At 46.8% G+C, this 23,292-nt stretch overlaps 2 protein-coding genes across 2 annotated transcripts; one reads left to right on the forward strand and one right to left on the reverse strand.

The window, feature by feature from the left end:
• Positions 1–102: 102 nt before the first annotated feature.
• Positions 103–3,651, reverse strand: LOC120833554 (uncharacterized protein C7orf57). The gene is made up of 8 exons (XM_040200739.2): positions 3,288–3,651; positions 3,038–3,084; positions 2,741–2,905; positions 2,560–2,656; positions 2,180–2,300; positions 1,820–1,899; positions 677–774; positions 103–453 (listed from the first exon to the last, which is right to left on the reverse strand). Exons 1-8 carry the CDS (start codon positions 3,296–3,298, stop codon positions 449–451), a joined length of 624 nt encoding a protein of 207 aa, XP_040056673.1. The 5' UTR covers positions 3,299–3,651; the 3' UTR covers positions 103–448.
• Positions 3,652–4,464: 813 nt separating this feature from the next.
• On the forward strand, positions 4,465–22,500 carry LOC120833552 (activin receptor type-1). Its single transcript, XM_040200736.2, has 12 exons — positions 4,465–4,924; positions 13,092–13,165; positions 13,627–13,881; positions 14,165–14,428; positions 14,595–14,861; positions 16,039–16,244; positions 18,323–18,422; positions 18,934–19,080; positions 19,182–19,457; positions 20,658–20,855; positions 21,236–21,366; positions 21,489–22,500. Exons 2-12 carry the CDS (start codon positions 13,099–13,101, stop codon positions 21,621–21,623), a joined length of 2,046 nt encoding a protein of 681 aa, XP_040056670.2. The 5' UTR covers positions 4,465–4,924; positions 13,092–13,098; the 3' UTR covers positions 21,624–22,500.
• The last annotated feature ends 792 nt before the right edge of the window (positions 22,501–23,292 follow it).

Raw genomic sequence — 23,292 nt, forward strand, 5'->3', positions numbered from 1 at the left:
GTTAAAGAATTATGTGGAAAATTCCTACCATTAAAATGTCATCCGGTGAGGAGAAATATAATGCACACTTATATAAGACAAAATTTGAAAACATTTAAAACATTTAAAATCACTTTATATTTTATTGAAATAATCAAACTTATATTCCTTAAAGTGGCCCTTCACAGCGATACAGTTACAGAAAAAAACTAAAACTTGCTGGCGCCTTCTCCACCTAAAGATAGATACTAAAATAAATAAAAGGCCCTTTAGCTTTAATTCACTGAAGGACTCGAACACTTGAGTAATACATCTAAAATGACAGATCACTCGAAACTAATTAAAAACATTTGCTGTTGCTCTTCATGAGAGGTTTAAGAAATTCAGAAATGGAGGAGGAATGGCAACCTATTCCTGCTGGAAGCATTGGGGTTTTTACATCTTTTTTTCCCACGGCACTGGCAGTCTTCTAATCTGTTGACATGCAAAGGTATACATCACAAGTCATTCACCTCGTCATAATTTAATAATACTCTAATATTGTCAAGAGACGTCATTCAATTCTTAATGGCTGAAATCGCATGTTTTCCCCTTTATTGTCTTGGGGTGAATTTCCATGGCACGATGAAAAAAGCAAGAGAGGAAATGATTAACAGCGACCTGGGAGGTTGAAACTCAAAGCGTCACAGTTACTTACTTGAAAGGTCAATGTTGGCTGCTGGTTTGTCGTCTTCAGCATAACCGAAACTCAACAGCTTGGACATGTTGACAGGAGCCGGATTCTTGTCATGTAATCTGAGAAAGAACACAGTGTTCAAATGTCATGGAAAGGCATTTCATGAAAATGAAACCCATCTCCACAAAGTGTCAATTAGATTAGACACACACTTTCAATATGGGCCCTTCCCTCTAACAATGTTTGCCAAGGTAAACTCGGACTGCTCATCGGCAAAGATCTCTCAGCAAAGCAAATACAATGTTTGTTTTCTAATAATCATTTCATTCATTTTACACACAACCACCAACTCTTAAAAGTAGACATCTCAAAAAGAAACAAAATCTCAGATGTAATCTTTTAATCTTCAATCTTTGAAATAAACAATCTTTAAAAATACGTGTATTTTTTCAGTTACACTTGTTCCAGGAAATTTCTGACCTGCTCTTTTGACTCTCAAAGTCAATATTTTGTACTGAGACGGTTTAGTTTATTACATCACGGCCATGAAGAAAATAATGACTGTAGGATTTAGTGGAACTTTTTTGGACTTGCCGAAGTTAAATATCCAAACCATACATGCACTGTAAACACAGTGTTAACTGTTTTGTCTGGGTCGCTCTGATCTGAGGTAGCTTTCGGGTTTTTGATGAGTCATTTGTGTTTTCGTGAAGGTCCAACGACCACGCGGCACAGGCGAGCAGTGAGCCAAAGCAAACGGGTGATGTGAACATCCTGTTTTGTTTGGAATATGTTCGATTGACCTCGGCCTGCTCCCTGCTCATGAGCATATCTGCTTTATCAGCTCATTTTGTATGGATGAAAGGTGAAGAATTTACTGGTAATATGCTCTGAAATGCAAAGAATTACAATTCAGCCATCTATCTACAATATGTGTTTTGTTACGATAATAACTATGAAATGAAAGTGATGGTAAAGGTTTAATAATATTGAGTTGCCAACAGTTTGCTATCACTTACGCCTGAAATGTCTGATGTGGTCTGACACAATAAGACCCCCTGGTTTATGGTTTATTGTGAGTTGCAGTGGCATTGTGAGACACCGGCCGCTTGTACTGAATAGAATACGGGACAACAGCACCATCTTGCGACCACATGAACTTACATCCTCTTGTATTTGTTTTTCTCATGATATCGTGCGGCTGACTGCAGTTTCTCCCTTTGACTGGGATGAACGTTGTTGTTCTGCAGAACACAAAGCAAAGAAATACGTGGTGGTTACATTGTGATGGTAAATATTGCTGGGATTTCGCCTGGATATTTAGGGGATTATTGTTGTAATCTAATTTTCAATACAAGCCATTAAGAAATATTTAGCTGTAGTACAAAGCCTTTCTGCCCGATTAAGCAACAGTGTGTAAAACTAGGAGCTGACACGCCCCGATTGTAGTCTTTAAAAAAAATATATATATATATATATATAGCTAGCTAACTTTCTAAACGTCTTTGGCATTCCTTTGTTTACCTTCTCCTTGTCATTGCTGCTGGTGTCGTCCCTCTCCCAGGTTGACATGTTGTCAGTCCCAAAAGGGGGCTCCGCTGGTTGAAAAGCTCCAGGGGTTTTCTTCTCCTCACTGTTAATTAGACTGTCGAAAAACACACACAGTATAGATACACGACTTGTATCCTTCACTTAATGCTAGCTGGATTATACATTGAAGATGTGATTATTATTGTTACTGTTTATATTGCTCTTATGTCACTCGTAACATCCGTAAGAATAGTAAAGGTCAGAACTGTAACAGTGCTGGCAGCACATTAGCAATGAGTAGGGTTAGTCAGGAAGTATTTTTTCATACTCAATTCATACTCCTTGTGCATGATTTAAAAAAATACATATGTTACCGCGGTTTGTCGTTGTCTCCTGATTCAGTGCAGAACCAGTCTGGAGGTCGGTATCGTTGAGGTTTAGAGGTAAATGTTTCCTCGTGACATAAAAGTCCTGTTTGGAATTAAGGACAGAAATAAATATAATGCCTCAACCAGTTAGCGGGATGGTCCAGACAAGGCAATGGCATGGTCGTACCCTTATGCCCTCCTTGTTTTGCAAGCTTGACATAGTCCGAGTCACTTTCCAGGACTCCAGCCCTGCGGCCCTGGGCCCTCTCGTTAGGAAGGGCCCCGATGGTTTGGGACAGTCCTGGAATCTGGGAGATCTGGCCATTTATCACCTGATACCCTGATTGCTCTTCTGCAATGTCAAAACACACACACACACACATGATCCATTGTACCACACGCACTGCCACACCAGTGGTACGTGACAACACCAACTCACACCAGGGTCCAACAGGTGTGGACAAACCGTTAATGTTATACTTGCCGGGTGATGCCGGTGACTGATCGGTAATCACGTCATCTGACACGCTTCTATTGGAAACGGAGACAAAAAGCCATCGAGCCGTTACGGCATTGCCATTGACGTTAGCGCCGCTTGGCTAACTAGCTGGCTAATTTACTCATTCCGTAAATAAGAAACACAATTCCCGAATGTCGGCGCCAGTACGCCAGTGGGAACACGGTCTTTACAACACAGGCGTAATTGGTTATAATTTAATCCCCGTAAAACTTACTCTGAAAACATTTTCAGTTGCCGGACGGAGCGTTAGCGGAGACTCCTGTTTGGAACTTCTGTCCGCGTTGCCGTGGAAACGGACTTCAGGCGCAGGCTGCGGAGCAACCGCCGTGCTGTGCCTCGTGCGCTGAAGACAGGAGGGTTCTGCGCCACTCGCAGTTACTTAACGTTAGTTAACTGATGAAATAATGACAGGGTCTCTTTAGTCATGCATTTTACAAAGACATATATGTTGAAACATCATTTGCAAGGATTTCATGGAATTATTTTTGCTCACTGGTTATATTTGTTTCAGAAACATGGCGAACATTCGTGTTGTCTGAACTGTTATGTGGTGAAAAGCTGGAACCCTTTATTGAGTCGGGATCATGCGCAGAGGAGGCGAAATAGCAATGGTCATTTAATTACTGCGCAGGTCAAGCTAGTCAGAGAGAACAGGTGTGTTACAGGACATGCTCGGGATTGCTTCAGATTAAAAACGCAGTGCATCGTTGGAGAATTGGTGGTTCATTTGAAGATGGGGAAACAAATGGGACCAATCTAACATTAGTGTGTATGCACATTGAGGTTGGCCTCATTCTAAGATAGCGAGGCTGTACACAAGAATAGTGTGAGAGGGGGGCTACGTTTGATAATGGTCGTATTTTCCCTTATACGACCCTCACCAGCTTAATCCAGCCATTCGTGACAGTTAATGAAAATCTCATCTCCAAAGAATATGTAGAATCTAGAAAATTATATTTATATTCATATTATGATATTCTGTTATATTAATAATTATGTATTCATAGGAAAGTAGAATTTTTCACTGATAGGCGGTTAAGCGTACAGTATAGGGATAGCTTAATAAATTCAATGAGGTTGTGTGTTTTTATGTAAATATACCATTTTCAAACGTAACTATTACAACATTTCCCCTGAAATGCAAACAGAAGATAGCAGAAGTAGATAATACAATGCAATACTTGTTACACATAGGTACAATGCATCAGTAAATATAGAATAATTGCATTTGGCAACTATTTGGCTTTGCCTTATTATATTTTTGCAAACTACATTCATTTAATTTTTACATGAATTATTGTTGGAAATATATCTAAAAGAGGGGCGAAGCTCTACTTTGTTTTATTTTGAAAAGCTTAACCGGAAAAGCCCATCTCGTCTTACGCTGCCTAATTACAGAGAGTTGTCGCAAAGGTAACTTCCTCCAACCGTGGCTTCTTTTTTTTTGCCTTCGTGGATTCCAGTGCGAGTTGTAAATGCCCAGAACGCGCCGGTGTTTTTTGTGAAGAGGCAAATAGTGTCTGTCCCCCCCCAAAAAAACCCACAATGAGTCTTTACGGCTCTTCTCCTCTGAATATCGCGTGAATTTGTCACTTTTTTCCCCTTATTTTTCTCTCCACCGAGCGGAACGACGGACGTTGCCGTCGGCGTCATGTAGCGCCGAGCTCCGCGCTCCAGACTTCGGGAAACACACGTCGGCTGCTGGTGGTGCTGGTGGTTCTGGTGCTGGTGGGGGGGGGGGGGGGTCGTCTGTGAATTGTCGAAGAGATGCCTCAGTAGTTTCGACCCGCGACACTCACCGAGCTCTCGTCAAGCAGTTGGAAGGAAAAATCAAACGACCAAACCACCACGGTAAGTTTAATCACCCCGTCGGCCCGACGCAGGGAGAGACCGCGACACATTCAGACGTTTACCGATTCGCAGTGGAAAATGTTAAACGAATTATATATATATAATATATATATTAAACCTTCTTCATCTTGGGTCGTGTGATAAGATACCTGCATTGTATACCTTTTACATTCAGAGGCCATGTCTAACTAACCAGCTCCAACGCCTGTTTGCGTTTTGATTTTAGCTCAGTTATTTGTGAATGGAGACTAAATCGACGTCTCGGACTCCAGCTTGTGATTTCTACGTCATAGCTAGCAACTTGCAGCTAGCGACTTTGCAACTCGTCGTGACTTTGTTAAGTGTTTTTTTTTTGTCATGCAAACTGTCTCGGGGAGGGGTCGCCGCCGCTCGATTGTGTGTCTCATCATCCCACGCTGAGCAGTTTAACATCACGATCGCGGGCCTGGGGAGGGTGGGGGGAGATCCCAAAACACACACACACGCGCACATATTATTGCTCACGATGGTCCGTGGTTTGATTTAAAACTAGTCTGCAACAAAGTGCCATTTAAGTTATTGGGTATATTAATACCCCCCCCCTCTCCCTCCCTGCTGTGGGACAATCAGACCAAACGTGTTACGTGATAAGATTGTATGCAGGCCAATGCAATGCGAGGCCGGGGCAGACGTGCTGATGAGAGGGTGCAAACTTCATTACCAAGGTGTTAAAGGGATAATTGCGCAGATTATAAGACGTGTGAAAGGGAACGTCTCACACCCGAGTGTTCTTCCTCCGAACCCACTCACCGTAAAGAAAAGACATTCCCACATGCTAATCGCTCTCTCTCTCTCTCTCTCTCTCTCTCTCTCTCTCTCTCTCTCTCTCTCTCTCTCTCTCTCTCTCTCTCTCTCTCTCTCTCTCCAATGATACTCCAAAGGTCTGTGCAGCGCTCGGATGTGCATTTATTCATTTATTTTAGTGCATCCCTGTGGGATTGAATGTCTGATGCAGACCCCCCCCCCCCCCCTCCAACATGCCAGTGATGGGCTCTGATGGCTTCATCAATATGGATCAGCCCCCCCAAAAGGGCCATGCGTTGCATTTGTTGTTGTTGGAGATCTCCTCCCTTGGGCCGGATTAGAGGAAATCCCGCTAGGGTTGATTTGTTATGGGTGGTGGCGGCCGTGTGTGGGTTTCGTGCAGTTGGCTGACCAGCTACTGAGGTCGAGGGGGTGGGGGGTGACGGGGGGAGTGGGGGTAGGAAGCCTGCACCGAGTGCGTGCCCGCCGCTCTTGGTGCCTCGCGTCCTGGAGTCTGGCTGATAGTGGGCTGATAATAAAAGTCGGCAGGCAGTCTGAGGCTAAGATAGGGGGGGGTCGTGGGCACCTAGTTCCATTCAGTCAAGGTAATGGCCGCCCCTCCTCAGCATCTTCGGATTTACAACAATGTTATTGTTTGGCCTTTCGCTGGGGTTGTTGTTTATTGCGGTAACTCAACCCAGTCTGTGTGAGGCCAACAATGCTCAACACTCAGGCTGTTTCGGGATGTCTTGGAATGCTGAAGAGTTCGGCCTTACGTGCGTCTGGATAACAATGCTTAAAAAAACAAAGATCACGCGAATGGAAGCAAAAATCGCTCAGTCCATTTTGAGAAAGCGGTTTTCGGCTTCAGAGCGATTTATCAAGAAAACGTAAACGTCCAACACGCATCTCTTCCCACTTTTTCCATGTCGATGATTTGCTGCTTCCGTCGTTGTGTTTTTGAACTCTTTGGCGGGAAAGGGGAAGCCGGTGGGTCTGAACAACTGTCATCAAAAATACCGTCTCTAAACTAAACAAAGTTCTCCCACTCAGGCCTCGGTCGAGCTTTCGTTTGCACCATTCTGACTCCCCATTTCGCCGGCTGCAGATGTGCATCAGTGCACAGCTGTGGCTGATGGATGTGGCGTGCTTCGTTCGGTCTGAGCATTTCAGAGTATGATGCGTGTATAGGGGGGGCTCTAGGCCTCTGATAGCCATCATTTCTCTGTGCTCAGTAATTTGGCTGTCAGGACCACCTTTCAGTTTGGGGTTTGGTACAATGTGCAAGTGGAAGGAGACCAAGGCGCCGGCTCCAAAGAAAACAAGAGTGTGTCTGTGTGTGGAATCGGGTTACACAGTCTGTCATTAACAAAAGAACTGCAGTTGTAACACCAAGATAGACTGCTTCAAGTCTGAGCAGGAGTTTCCTCCATGGAGGTAGCTCTGAGGTGAGGGAGGGGATAATGTGTGTTTGTGCGTGTGTGAGACAACACATGAACGTGTGTGTGTGTGTTTGTGCTCTAAGTCGAGACCTCATTGCAGCAACCTCGCTTCAGTTTTGACCAAATAATATATTCTGTGTGTGTGTGCGCACGTTCATCGATGTGCATTTGCTGATTTTGCTAGAAAGTTTGACAAGCAACCGACCTGGCATCAGGCAGAGCCGCCAGCATGTGGGTCGAGTTTGCCTCGGCTCTGTGCTCGCGTCCGGCCTTTTTCGAAAGGGGCCCCTTCTGTCTGCGGTGTTATTTTTAGTCTCAAAAATCCTTGAGGCTTTTAATAATCGTCAGCTTTACGCAGCCCAAACATATCACGATGAGAGGAGCTGTCTGGGATTTGCAGGCGATGCTGTCTCAGCATGACACTGGAAGTTGGGAGGGGAGACTGGGGGGGGGGCGTACGAAAGATGGAATACGTGCTTCTACCGCGTTTGCGTCCTGTTGCCGTTTTGGAAGCGGCCTCTCTTCTTCTTCTTGTCCACTCCATTTCAGACTCTTAAAAAAACCCATTGTAGATTCACATCTTCAAAAGCTGAAACAAATTATTCTGGGTGATCTTTAGTGCGTTAGATGACAAGGATCATCACAATTCACTTTGATTCATTGACCCCCCCCCCCCACCCTTCCCCACAATATCGAATCCTCCCAATTGAACCCACAGAAACCTGTTGACCCGTTGGTCGGGCCCTTCACACGAGAAGCTCTTCGTTTCTCTGCTCGGCTCCTTCCTGAGAAGTCTCGCTGGTCTGCTCGGCGGATTTATGGCTTTCACGAGGAGGAGCATGTGTTTTTTAAGGGGGAGATACAAATCAAGGTGTCTTTTGAGAGGGGGGTGGGCGGTGAACTTTGCGAGATGGTCGTCTTTTGAGCGAGAGTGTTTGTGCATTCCTCGGTCGGCAAACATAGCCGGGGGCCTTAGAGATGGTGTTTGAATTGGCCGTTTCAGATGTCTTGATGGCCGTGTGATAAAAGGCTAATTGCTATGGTGACCGCTGCGTGGACGACCCGCTAACTGCCTCCTCACAATGCTCTAAGGTCTCCCAAGCTCTGTCCCACGAGACCTCACACCTTTTTTGGAAACCATAATAAAAACTTTGCTGATTCCCCCCCACCCCCCCCCCCCTCTCCAAGTCACCTGGTAGACATGCAGCTTTTAGCTTTTGTTCTGTGATGTCTGGAAAAACACAGGGCTCGGGTGGAAGCACAGCAGGAAAGAAAAGGCAACTCTTGTCTCTGATTACATCTGATCTAGGCCGAATACACTGTGTGTGTGTGTGTGTGTGTGTGTGTGTGTGTGTGTGTGTGTGTGTGTGTGTGTGTGTGTGTGTGTGTGTGTGTGTGTGTGTGTGTGTGTGTGTGTGTGTACCGTTACTCTGTAGCCAAGGAACAAAAAGCCTCTATGCCGTTGCCCACTGCAATGAATGTGTGAGCGATCGTTGGGGGGGGATTTGCATTTGATTACATTGCTCACACTGTGAAAGGAGGCAGCTGCTGAGATACTGTAAGGATCCGGCTCCACCCGATGGGGCTCTGCAGACTCGTCCCCGCATTCAACGAGGCCCTCGCCTATCGAGCCCTGCTTTGGCTCTCTGACACCGGATATAAGGACCGGGGCTGTGGAGAGGAGGGGGGGCGGGGGGGCAACCTGCGTTTCACAGCTCCACCAGACAAGGTCACAGCGCCGCAGAGAGCTCCGTGTCCACCCTGCTGCCGGTACAACACCTTTTTGGTTTGGTTCCTTTTTTATTCCCCTAAATATTTCTGCGTTTTTGCTTCTGGTTTTGTGCTTAACGGCGTGTTGGCGAGAGCCAAGTTGGAGCAGAAGAAAAGGGTGTCGTGATTCCCTTTAGTGAGTCACTGGATGTTTACTTGTCAGAGAATATTTGCCTTCATCAAGCATAATGCCTGCCTTGATGTTCGCTCATCGGCCTGCTCTGCGAGGCGGGCGACCATCTGGCTGTCCGATGGGCTGCCCGGCCCGAGCACGGCGCCGCTCACGGCCACCGCCGCCAGTGACGCGTCCTTGAGTCACAGCGAGAGACGTGTCCACTTTAGCAAAGGACCAAATTCTTTGAACGCTCATAATTGCTAATTCTGCCTGAATTCTTTTTTTTTTAAAGTTTTTTTTTAAATTGCAAAGGCAGCACGGATGATTTTGACTACCGCTTCTTTTTTGCCCGTAGTCCTAAATGTCAGCAGGCATTCGTTGCACATTCCAAATGTAGCCTGACACAGATCTGGTACAAGATTTCATTGGCTCCATCTTGCACAGTGTGACGTGTAATAGAGTTGCAAGGTTGCCAATGTCGCATGTAAGCAGTCAGCCAACTACACGTGCAGCCTTTTCCACGAGGTGACAAGGCCCATCCAATCAGTCCTCAATCGCTTCACCATTCCTGTATTTATTTAAAGTCTCAGATGATTGTTTTTAATAAATCAAACCCTAATTTCTTTTTTTTAAAGACATAATTCATTGCATCAAGTGCGAGGACGTACTCCCTCGTGACTTACTTAAATGTTCAGGTTGTGTATCTCAGTCATGCCAAGTGCTGCGTTTGTCTGAAGGCAGAGAATATTATGTTTTCTTCTTCTTCACGGCTGAGGCGAGCGAGCCGCAGTGTGAATGTTAACGTGGGACCGCAAAGAGGACGACTTTCGCCCCGAGGTCTGTGTTCCACCCACCTAGGAGCCAGCCATCTGTGTGTCCCTGATGGCATGCTGGCTCTTTGGCTGTCTGGGTTAGGGGATGAGGACGGGGACAGCAGCCCCCCAGGCTCACCCCCCACCACCCCCCCATCTCCCGCCACAACGCTCGTGCTCTTCTTTCCGCAGCTTCCTCGGTGCCCCGGCTATTTGTGCCATGGCAACCGTGCCAGCCTGCCTGCTCTCAGACACAGATTCCGCCTCCCGTCTCCATCTTCGCCAGCGTGATGACTCAGCGGCTCCCGCAGGGGCTTCTCCCCCCCTCCCCCTCATCACCCAGTGGTGCATCGTTGCTCTCTTTACTGTTTTGTCATCCTCTCCCTCGCCTTGACCCACAGACAGCCACTATAGACTTTTATGTTCCTGTTTGGCTCGTGAAAGCTTTTGTGAAGTAGATGGGGGGGGGGGAAATGTACGCTCATGCAAATTTGTGTGGGTGTACGTCGTAGTAGACTTGAGAGGGAATGCGTCGCAGAGTGGTTTCAAATGATCATAACTGCCAACCGGCTGCCCCTTTTTGGGGCTGTACCAACCTCAATGTTTGAGTGGCACGCTTTAATCATTTCCACCCAATCACTTAAAGCTCTGCTCATCCTAGAGAAGCGCTTATCAAGATAGCCCTGTGGAGTGGGATCACTGGGAAGAGTCTGGGAAGGAAACGCGGCGTCGGAAAGCCGGGCCCCAGATAAGTAGGATCACTGTCGAGTCCCCCCCCCCTCCCCACAGCAGCACTCGCCAGGAGTAAACCCAAGCACACTTTCCACGGGAGCCAAGTCCATCGCAACTATTTCTCTCTGGGGTTGTACGCACTCTAAGTGCCTTGTTGTTGAGCTCAGTGTGGTTTTATGTGCTTCCATGAGCACGGCCGATGCTTGCGCATTTTCAGCGCCATTGATGAAAACATTGTTGAAAAAAGCGTTAACATTCTTTACTAATGTACAGTAAAAGCAACTATGTTCAGAAATTGAAGCGATGGTAGTAATGCTTGTGCAAAGGGAGCCCTTTACAAACATGCTTCTGTTCATACTCTGTTAGTTAAATCCTCGACATCTTTTTATATAAAACATCAATTTGCAACTCAAATTGAAATGAAATGATGAATGGCATCAAGTGGAAATACCGAAGCGCTTCCACCTTTTTGAAACAATGTACTTCTGTCTTTGCACTTTAAAACAAGAGCTCGATACACTTCGGTGGAAACGTCCACCAATGTTTAACTCGTTGTCATAATGCCATGCATTGTAAAACAATCATAGTTGGGTGAAATTACATTTGGTCGCCTGTAAAACGCTGCTCTGCTTGATTTAGTGATTCAATAGATTCTTTGATCCAACAGCAGTAAACTAAATATAATTACTATAAAATCTCATTTCTACTGGTTTCCTATTACAAGAGGATCAGAGGATATAAAGGGAGTAAAGGCTGTTGAGTCAGATAGTTGGGGGGGGGGGGCACACCCTTGGCAGAATGTCAGCTCTGTGAATTCAATACACGGGCATAGAGCGCTGCAACACGCGCACACACACACACACACACACGCACACAGCCCCTCAGTCGTCTGCTCGGGTCGCTCTCTGCTAGAGTCCCTTCGGAGGTTTCCAATATCAGGACGTGTGTGTGTGTGTGTGTGTGTGTGTGTGTGTGTTGATATGTTCGCTATGCTTCATTTGTGGATAAAGGTGGAGTACTTTGTTTCCAGTACTTGTGCCAAATAATCTGAGTAGGTGTGTGGGGGGGGGGGGCAGGCATACAGTAGTGGTCATGTGCAAATACATTCCTCTTACTCATGGGAAAACAAGAACGGGCAAAAGGCAATCATCTACTTCCACTTATTGAGGCCATTTAACGGAGCCTGGTGTGCTCTGCTAACCCGTCTGGACGTGTCCTGCTGTTTGACGTCCTCCACCACCACCAATGTATGTATCCAGACAACCAGTGAGACACACGCTGCTCGGCTTTAGACTCCAGCATGCGCTCCAGACCCTTGTGCCCCCCCACTGCCCCTTTGCTTATCTCTTTATCCTGCTTCCTTCAGCCCCCCCTGGCTTCACCGGTGCCCTTCTTCCCGCCCTCCCCCCACCCCCCTCCCCCGGGCACTGACTCCAGACACCTCTTTGTTCTCCCCCCCCCCCAGTCGGCGCGTCTCCCTCCCACGTTTGCTGCGTTCTCTGACCCACTGCCCCCCGGTTGCCCTCTGGCTGCACCTCCCTTACCTCCTTGTGCCCTGCTGCCCGTTCCCTGCCCCCAACACCCCCCCCCCCCCTCCCCCCTCCCTTCCAGCCCTGGTCCAAAGGGAGCAGACAGAGCTCCCGATTATCTCTGTGTGGCAGCCTCTGTGCTCTGATTAAAGGAGCAGCATGGGGTCTGTGTGCGAGCGGCCCGTACAGACGCCACCGTTGGGGCTAACGCTAACATTATGTGTCTGGGAGACGGGAACAAACAAAGGGGGGGGGGGCTTGGGTATTTATCTGTGTCGCAGACGCATTCAGGCGCTGAAACGCACGCTTCTGACCTCACGCTGCCCCCGTCCCGGTTCTCCAGAGGGGCACGAACGGGGCACGCTGCGGGCTGCGACGTTTCCACACGACTCGCGTTGCTGAAGGGGATTTAAACTGTTTTGAGTTCACAGTGCATGTGAAACTGATGGTTTGTTTGGAGTCACTGGATAAAACAAACAACATGGACGTTTTGGAGAGACGCATTAAATATTGAAGGATCTGACCGTCTCCAGGTCTCTAAATGATTGTATTTGTATCTCCTCTTCCTCCTCCTCCTCCTCTCTCGTCTGTCTGCTCCTCTCCCCTCACTGCCAAGCAGCTTGTCCCTCCGACGAACACACAGACATCACTGTGCACACGCTCACGCCAGAGAGGCAGCCAATAATAGAGCACCAGTCTCCCCGTTGCTTGCCACTCAAGGCCTTGTTGCCGGACAACGGGAAGGCTTGAGACCCACTTCACTTTAAACATTTTAAACTTGGTGTTGTCTGAAAAGAAACAGAAACGGGGTCTCTCCCCTAAAATGACTATCTGTTGCTGTTTAGTTGACGGCGTGTCCCGTCGCTATCCGCCCCTCTGTCTCCCCCCCCCCCCCACCCCCCCATCCTCTGCATGTACATATATTCATTGGATCGATGCCTCATTTTTTTGTTTCTCTCTCTGTTTTTTTTTTAATCCCTCTAGCTCTACAATGACGGTGAGAGGCGTGTTGCTTTTGGCTTTGATCGCCCTGGTCCTTCCCTGTTCAAGCTTGGAAGGTAAGTGTCTTGTAACAAATCCCCGCTTGTCCCGAGTCCATGTGGTAGCCTGAAGGCAGCGCACTGGATGCCTCAGTTCCCTCAGTCTCTCTCCCTCTTTCAACATGCGCACAATCCGTCTGCCCGCCGCGTCCGTTTCTGTCCGCCTCAAGTCTTTTACACGCTATCTAAAATTCACAAGTTTCTTTTCTCCTCACCAGCCCTCCCCAGTCTGTCACCCTCTCATCTGCTTTCTCGCCGTGTTATTTTTAACAACTGCGGTGGCGATGGATTGCTGTAGAAAGAGGAGCCTTTTTTTTAACTGCTGGCGATTCGTACTTACTGACAGTAGATGCAGTATATTCAAAGCATTCACTGATCATCTTATCCCACATAACATTTAGGGGCATAATAGGGGTTCAAGTGCTCCTTTTGCATCAAGGATGCGTTACAGCCGCTGCGTTTTTTCTCCTCTTTTGCAGGTGATGTCAGCGGGAGAAACACTGAATGCTCGTGTGACGGGGGGTCCTGCGGCCGTGGGGACAGGTGTTTCGGCCAGCAGTGCTTCACCTCCCTCGCCGTACAGAACGGGACGTCGGCCCTTCGGAAGGGCTGCATTGTGGGTAATGAGGACGGGTCCTCGCGATGCGAAAGCCCGCGGACTCCCGAGCTGGTAGTAGAGTGCTGCTTTGGGGATTTGTGCAACATGAACGTCTCCCTGCAGTTGCCGGTGAAAGGTGAGCGAGTTCGCATTGTAACACGGCGTGGAAGACCTCCTGCTTAAGCTTCCGTATGAATGGTTCATCGTTTTTAATATGCAAAGACATTTCTATTTATTTATTATCTACGGCCAAAAACTCATACATTTAAATCTACTCGACTGTCCTTGTTAGTCGGACCAGCAGAGAGATGTTTTCTGATCTGAGTAAACACTGTTTAATTTATTGTCCTGCTAATATCATTGCTCAAATGGTGCCCCCCCCCCCCCCCCCCCCCCCCCCCACCCCCCCATCTTATCAGATATAGACCCGTCTGCTGGCAGACCGGTCCTCAGAGACCAGCAGTGCATGTGCGAGGGCGGCGTGTGCGAGCGAGACCATCGCTGTGCCGGCCAGCAGTGCTTCTCCTCTCTGAGGCTGATTGACGGGGTGGCCGTCCAACAGAAGGGCTGCCTGAGGGACGACGAGGAGGGCAGAGTCACCTGCGCCATGCCGGCCCATGTCATCAAGTGCTGCCAGGGCCATCTGTGCAACATGAACGTCACTGTGCAGACTCCGGGGAAAGGTGACTTTGTGCGCATTCTACACATTTCTCTTGGCTGCCGTTCACCACGGACCTTATGTCACCCACGGCAATTTCATTTCATGACTAACTCTACTTAGCTTTAAAGCTTTCTGTTTTTTCAAAAGCATTATTAATCAGCGGTGACCTCTACTTGAATCTCCTGCAGTGGAGGAAGTAAAGCCCCCGACCAAGGAGGAGCATGACTGTGTATGTGAGGGCAGCTCCTGTGACAAAGAGAAACGCTGCAAGGGCCACCAGTGTTTCTCCTCCCTGACGCTCAGCGCCGGCTCCCTGGTCTACCAGAAAGGCTGCTTCAAGGTCTACGAGCAGAGCACGCTGACCTGCAAGACCCCACCTTCCAGGGACCAGATTGTGGAGTGCTGCCACGGGCACCTGTGCAACCTGAACAGCACCGTGGCGCTACCCGTCGCAGGTACACCACGATGCTCCACAGCTCCATCTATCCATCTCAGCAACCAACTGTGTGCCTAACAAATGGCCAAAGCCCTTATCAGACAAAGTGCTGCCGGGATTCTATCAATTTTAAGGATAGGATGACCATGCGGTCGAGTTACTGTTTCAAACAAATTGACACGCATTCATTCTCTAATGCGAGAGGCGACGTCACGCGCGGTGACATTGTCTGCTCTTCTGCATGGTTTCACTCTGTGGGGTCACTCTACTGGCACCGCGTGACACGGGGAGATGGTGAGGAACCTAAAGGTGGAGGTTTAGAATATTGTTTAGTCACCGTCCGCTCCCCTGGTGGTGTTTTCTTAGAGGCTGTCAGAGCTGGCTGAAGAGCCCAGCGGGTGAAGGCCCCCCGGGGGATGAGGGAGAGGCAGGCATCCATACACAGAGAGGCTGTTGTGCTTTTTGTTACTGTCCCATTTTCTCTTCTCTCTCCAGCAGTTTATATATATGGAACCCCAGCTGGGTTGTGTATTTGGTGATTAGCTCAGAAAAATACAACTTTCAAATTGGAAATATCTACAGCTGTGTGACAGTTACCACATCATAACAATCCACACAATGCCTTCAATATGTTACAATACATTGCAGCAAATACAAGAACGTGTTTTTAAGCTAAATGCCACTCTGTCCATGTGCTTGGTCCTAGCGATTTGCTGCAATGTGTTGCTAGTTATGTTTTTTTTGAAAGAAATGGCTCACTATTTGAGTTGAGAAAAAGAGATCATTGTCTGGCAGAGCTGAGCCGAATTTCCCCTTGGAATGTTTTCTAAAAAAGTGTGAATGGTGGTCAGTTCCTCAGGCCGTCCTCCGCCGACTCAATGAAATCCACTCTGTGTTTGTGTGTGAATGAACGTGTGCACTCTATGTGCACCCACACCCCTAACGTGTCTCCAGGAGGTCTGCAGAGTGCTGTGAACCTTTGATTTGTGTCAGTCAGAGCAAAAGCTCCCCCCGCTGCAAAGACCCTACCCTCAACAAACATAGTTGCCATCACCTCTTCCCGCGCCGCCGCTCTGTTGGACGTGGATCCGTTGTTCACTTAGGCCTTTCTGGCACATGCCCATCCAAACGTAGACGTCGAGCTCCGCTTTGTGTCCTAAACGTTTTCTTCCCCCACCTTCTCGCTCCCATTGCAGCCGCCGAGCTATCCAGCTACAGTGTGACCACACTGGCTGTCGTCATCGTGGCGCCCGTCATCATCCTCATCGTCCTCTCCGCCGTCGCGATCCTCGTGTTCAGGCGCATCCACAACAACCAAATGGAGAGACTGACGTTGCGAGACGCAGAATATGGAACCATCGACGGCCTTATAGCCTCCAACGTGGGAGAGAGCACTCTGGCGGTGAGTGGGATTCCTCGACTCCGTACGAAGAATAGTGTTGGAGCGGCTCAAGGCCTTTTTTCATTGACTAGTTTGGTCTTTTATTTTAACCTGCTTCTTTCTCTCTGTGCGCGCTGCCGCGTAGTTTGTAGGTAGGTACTCTTACAAATTGACCTCTACTGAGGCAATAAATGTCTGTAGTGTTAAAGAAGTAAATAAACCTGTGCAATGTCTCATTTATGAATAATAGAGTTGGCTTAAAAACAGCCAGTCATCATTCAAGGGAAAATTATCATTAGTGGGAAAGGATAGATACATAAATTATATTGTGTTGGCTTTTCTATCGCGACATATCTGAAATGTGCACCATAAGCACAGCGGTGTTATATAAGGAAATTAATATAATTTCAAGGTTGGGGAAGGATTATATAATCACTTGGATCCAGATCGTCACCCCAGAAAAATGTGGAACTGCCTGCATGGAAATATAATGTTTTGAATTGCACACTTTTTCAGCGGAGGGGGGGGCTGTTATAATGGGTTAAGGCAAACACTGTATGCATTAGTATTAGTTAGTAGGAAGTATTTTTACCTATACAATTGAAAGAACAGATAAGTGCACTGTGTCACTGTATTGGTGGTGCAGGTTAAAAGCCTGAATATGTCGGAGTGCTTTAAGGGGTTGTAGGGTCAAAATCTCACCAAAAAGGATTATGTTTACTGTGCAGTCCATCACTTCTTAACAGTGTGTGTTTTTTCCAGATCATAATCTCCATTTGGCAATTCGAACTTGTTTTACGATGTTCCCGTCCACTATTTATTTTTCCTCCACTCAACTGCGGCTTGTGAGTTTTCTGTCGAGTGGTTTATGTTTTGAGGCCCCTCTAAACTGATCCAGAGTCTGGGTGGAGTCCTGTGGTTGGCGTTTAGTCTGAGAAGACAACCCAGCACATTCACTGGCTTACGCATTGTCTAATCAAGTGCAGCTGAATACTCGAGCTGGTGCCCTAACAAAATGCACGACTGTTAACTTTCATTTTGTGATTCCATATGCTTACAAAAGCATACGTTTTGTATTCACATACTTAGGTATCCTTTTTCTTTTTGACACACTTAAAACTTAAAGGTTTTCTGCTGCATGGAAGAATGTTTTTCTAAATGTGTTTTGGTAAAGGACCAAATACTCCTATTTATCTTTAATTATCAAACTTGTAAATACTGCGAAAACATTTTAGAAAAAAGAAATAGCTGATCTCTGCTTTATTTAGAGCTTTCCAATGAAAAGCCCTGAAATATGCCACAGAATGTTTGTTTGTATCATCCTAATAAAAAAGCGAGGTTACGAGGTTTGATATTATTAACAGTGGTGTTGCTGTGAGAAGCATATCGGGCTGAAACACATGTGCCGGTCCCTCCGCGGGCCGCTGCCCACAAGTCGCTTGATTATGCCGATATTGCATCGTTCTGATTGCATTCTGCCGCTTAAAGGCCCGGCCTCGAATACACCCTCCTAAAAGCAATCCGCCTGCACCACAGAGAGGGATTTAAACTCTCCGCAGAGCGACTCCTCATCTATTTTGTGGCCTCTGCCTTTGTGCTCCTGTGTTGTGATTCCAAGCGGTCTCCCAGGCAGCTCTTGCATTATGCATCTGTTTATCTGAGGCATCACTCATTGTTGTTTTCCAATCCTCATCCTCATCCTCCCCTCCCCTCCCCGCTGGTCACCCCCTCTGTGGCCCCACACTGCCCTCCTGTGTCGGCGCCGGGATGCTGCATGTGTTTCAACTGAGATAAAAAAAAAAGAAAGCCTGAGTGGCTTTGCAGATGTTCTGGGGGATTCTGGCCCTTGGTGAGAGTGCAGTGCCAACGTCGGTCATCAGGGGAGGGGGGGGGCACTTCCAGCACATCCCACGTGGGAGCCGCATCAAAGGCTACCTGTTGGTCTCCATCCGAGTCCCAGATGCTCCGTGTTTCATCTTTGTTTATGCTTGAGCCACAGAACTCCTCTGAGAAAGTTTCCATTCAACTAGCTCACTCGCAAATATCACACATTCCTTTTTTTAAAAACGGTGCTTTGTTTCCGTCTTTGTCTTTGCCAGGATCTCCTTGATCATTCCTGCACTTCAGGAAGCGGCTCGGGACTCCCTTTCCTCGTTCAGAGAACTGTTGCACGACAAATCACGCTCAACGAGTGTGTAGGTAAGTGTCCTGTTTAAAGCCGTTTTTTGATATGGACAACAGCACTTCCTCCTGCAGTATGTGTAAGTGCTTATATACAATATATACAATGCATTGTTTACCTCCCGAGGATTGACAGAGGAGCATGTCATTGTTGCTAGAATAACCCACTAGAGTTGTAACTCTCCTTTTGGATGGTTGTCATCTGTCTGTGACTCATCTCATTGTCTCACCAACCTGCAAGCTGGACACAGTTTATATCTTTATACCAATATACTGTTTTCCATTTGTAACCCTTCATTTGTGGCACAGACCAAAACATGCAATGCAATTATTTTATCCATAAGTAATAAACCAATTTTAAAATATTGGAAAATATGTTAGTAGGCTGTTCTAATCTTATTAATAGACCAAAAGGTTAGGTAATGCGAGCGTAAGGAATCCCAGTAAAACGCAACCTTCTGGGTTCGTTTCATTCCGTTTCTTTTTTTGAACTCGTTTGCTCGTTCCTCCCCTTGTTTTCGCCTGCCAGGTAAGGGCCGTTACGGTGAAGTGTGGAGGGGTCAGTGGCAAGGAGAGAGTGTCGCCGTCAAAATCTTCTCCTCCAGAGACGAGAAGTCCTGGTTCAGAGAGACTGAGATCTACAACACCGTGCTGCTGAGGCATGAGAACATCCTGGGTGCGTCGCCCATTCCACGTATACAGGCTGCAAGCCACCTGCTGTACCGTATAACCAAAGGCTATTGTTTATTCATTGCACCGCTGTTTCACTCAATTTAGGCTTCATAGCTTCGGACATGACCTCGAGGAACTCCAGCACTCAGTTGTGGCTGATCACACACTTCCATGAGATGGGCTCCCTGTACGACTACCTTCAACTCAGCACCCTGGACGCAGCCGGCTGCCTCCGCATGGCGCTTTCCATCGCGAGCGGCCTGGCGCACCTCCATGTGGAGATCTTCGGCACTCAGGGCAAGCCGGCCATTGCCCACCGGGACCTCAAGAGCAAAAACATATTGGTGCAAAAGAACGGACATTGCTGCATCGCTGACCTCGGTGAGCTCACGATAAATCCACATTTCCCTACTTCTTTTAACCAAATAGTTAATATAGTTAAAATTCATGTGGAGAGGCTCAATCTGTTAGATACCAGTAGAACATATTTGAAATGTATCTTAAGGCGTGGTTTTGAAAAATGATAGAACTACAATATTAGATGAATGAGTCACTCTCAAAAAACACCACATCTTGGGTATAAACATTTTACAGCATCTTCTGGGCCCGTCACTTTGGCCCCTCTGCTCTTCTTAGATGATGCTCCTCTGAGGTTCTTCTCAGACCGGGCCTTCGGTCCAGTTGACGGTGATACAGGCGTTGTGAAAAGGGAGCTGAGAAAGCTCTCGTCGTGTTCTGTTAATGGTAGCAGGGCTCAAACTAAAAGATCTGGGAGATTTCTAAAAGAAAAGGGAGGTTGGAGTAGAATTCACCCAGCTGAGGGGGTTCAAACTTGTTTGAAGGATATCTGCGAAGAGTCCCTGGCTGGAAGGAGATTATACTTCTCATCTGGCACGGAAGAGCTTCAGGGTTCACCACAAAGAGCTTGAAAATGTTCCCGGGGAGAAGGACTCAAGTCTGCTGCTACCGGGCCCGGATAAGCGGAAGAGCTGATGTAACTACTGAAGGCTGTTTTGGAAGTTTGAAGTTTGTATCTCATAAGAGATTCATCGGAAATAATATTCGTCCTCTCGCATTTATCCGCTTAGCCATATTTGCTGCTGATTAAAGCAGAACGTCCAGTGCTTAAATGCAACACCGAGGCCTTAATCAAAAACGCATTTAGAGGAACTGTGACTAATACACCAATGTTCCATCTACAGGTGCTTGGAGAAAAACAAAAATCAGGTAACAATCAATAACCTGGCGGCCGGCTCGGCATGTTTACACGCTCGATGTGACAAATTCTGCTCCGGATGACTCATTTTGCTGTTCCGACAAACACGGCAGCGATTTGTTCTTCTGTCGCATTACGTCCTGCTGGAACCGGACTGTTTAGGACAAACAAGTAGTGTTTCAGCGCCGGGCGACCTCGCAGTGAGAGTGGTGCTTTGGGTCCATTATAGTTGTCCGAGACGGGATGCTTTTAGTCGCCCACCACTCAAACACACCAGGAGGCTGTTTTCCACCTTCTAGCGAGTACTTTCACACATCTCCTGTGTGGAGGGGGGCTTTACTTACACTGGTGCTTTTTCCCTCTAGGTCTGGCCGTGATGCATTTTCAAGACACCAACGAGCTGGATGTGGGGAACAACCCCAAAGTGGGCACCAAGCGCTACATGGCCCCCGAGGTGCTGGACGACTCCATCCAGATGGATTGCTTCGAGTCCTTCAAGAGGGTGGACATCTGGGCCCTGGGCCTCGTCCTGTGGGAGATCGCCAGGAGGACAGTCAGCAATGGTGAGGAAATGTCTTTTTTACACAACATGGTCCCGTTGGATGAATCGGCATATTGTCATTTCTGGGATAAAGAGATTTGGCCTCGATGCACACTAACCTCGACTCCCTTTTGGTCCGTGCATGTGAAATAAAACTTGAATCTGTTGTCAACTGGATTTATCGCTTTACAGTGGGAACTGGGCTCTCGACAACACTTAAGATACTGATTTACCCTCCACGCAGTAACTTCATGTCTCTTATTTCGTCCCGTGGCTGCACTCAAGAGCCCCCAAAAGAAAAGTGGTGTTTTTTTTGTGTCAGCCACTTGTCAGTTGTTACTTTATCGTAAGCGATTGAGAGTTCTTGAAAGTGAATTGCTGCACGCTCTGCTCTCCCCTTAGGCATCGTGGAGGACTACAAGCCACCTTTTCACGACGTGGTCCCAAGCGACCCCAGTTTTGAGGATATGAAGAAGGTTGTGTGTGTGGATCAGCAGAGGCCCAACATCCCAAACAGATGGTTTTCAGACCCTGTGAGTGATATTTCTAGAGTCCTTGTATCATAGCATACAGTTGAAGTTGCTTTTAATTTCCATGCATATGTGCCTTGACACTGGAGACACCGGTTGATTTATTTCTCTTTATTCATTTCCAGACATTGACCTCCATGGCTAAACTCATGAAGGAGTGCTGGTACCAGAATCCGTCTGCCAGACTCACAGCGTTGCGCATCAAAAAGACTCTCACGAAGATCGACAACTCTCTGGACAAAATCAAGACAGATATTTGAGTCTGCTTCTAGAAGAAGAGACGGACCTACTGACATCCGTTTGGAGGGGGGTTAAAGAATTCTCACAAGACAAAAGACTTGATTGGTTTGGTGCCCTTATAGTGGCACAAACCTATATTTATTTGAAAACACTTGGCGGGAAACATTTTGGCATCCAAAGATGGCCTACCGGGCATTTCTGAGACTGCCAGTGGTCACGGAAAGAGGGAAATGTATATTAAATGTATGACATAGGAGCTGGACTGTTTGCAATGTTATTCAAGAGAGAAACTGTTACCTGAGCATTTGATTTGAGTTTTTTTTGTTACAACCACAGATTTTGTGGCATGTTTTTTTTTTTTTTTTGATTTGAAAAACAATTTCACTTCATCTCCATAATTGTGCCATATGGGCCATTTGTGATACAGTGGATCCATTTGTAAAAGAGATCATCAGCGATCGCAGCGAGCAGGGTTATGTTTAACTTTGTGCGTCACGCACCTCTGTTTACGACGCTATCAGAACTGGTTTCTTGGGATCTCAACAATCCCGCGTCGGTTGGTTGTACAGCTGCATCAACAGCACGGTTTTATTCCTGCTGCAGCGTCCAGCTGAGGGTACTCAGTTACATCATCATGGATTTTTACATAGAATTGACCTGTAGCTGTTGTATGTTTTTGTTTCTTGAGCTTTACAGAGACAAAATGGAACTAATAAAATATGGGCTAGATGCTGAACTCGGAGGCCTGTAAGTTAACCCTGTATACTGTCTTACCGCGTGCTTGTTGTCTTAATTTGTGCATTGTCAAGTAAATTAAGTCAAACTTCAGCCTTTTTAAAATGTCTTTAACATGTTATGTTAATTAGTGATTTATATTAATTAAATACAAAGAAAGTGTTTCATCCGTCTTATTTGTCTTAATGCCGTATCCTGTATATTTATCTATTTTCAGCCGTAGTAGTGGAGTGGCTCCAGTATTATAGTAATTGTCACCTTGGTCCCCATTGAAAAACCTTGATCAGTACTAAATGAATGAGGATGAAATGTTGCACCAACATTCATAATCCCCCCACTGATGGATCATGTTGGCTTTGGTGACCCCCCCCCCCTCCCCAAAACGTTTCCGCTACCAGCTCCATTACGTTTGCAGTAGAGGTTTAAAGTAAAAGGTTTCGAATTTGGGTTTGCGGAGGTACTGCGGGGGGGGTCGTGACCGAAGCTCAAAAATAAAAGATGGCGGACCAAACCCCGTCGAATAGGGGGTCCCTGCTCCTTCTCACCATGAGGGTCCTTGGCCTGAAAAACGTTGAAGACCCCTGCTCTAAAGAGTATTTCTAATGGCTTTGCTGATTCCCCTACACTTTCATCTAGTCAAACTTTAATTTGTTTCAATTTATAATCAAATACCATCAACGCTAAGGACCTTCCTGTCAAGTTTTTATTACAGTGGCATCTACAGTTTAAAATCAACCAGTCGTTTCTAATTCTAATAAGATACTTTGCCCACAGCATATAGTAGTTCTTCATCCATCCATGCCTCTATTTCCATCCCTACACAGAGACAGTTTAGTTTACCGTGAAATGATTCACTTGTATCAGTTACTTTTACATATCCCTCTAATTCATTCCTGCAAAAAAGCTTGACATTTGCACTGAAGTGCACCAAATGAATCCGTACTCATTGGGCAA

Source organism: Gasterosteus aculeatus, chromosome 16 (genome assembly GCF_964276395.1).
Source record: "Gasterosteus aculeatus chromosome 16, fGasAcu3.hap1.1, whole genome shotgun sequence".
Classification (NCBI taxonomy): Eukaryota; Metazoa; Chordata; class Actinopteri; order Perciformes; family Gasterosteidae; genus Gasterosteus; species Gasterosteus aculeatus.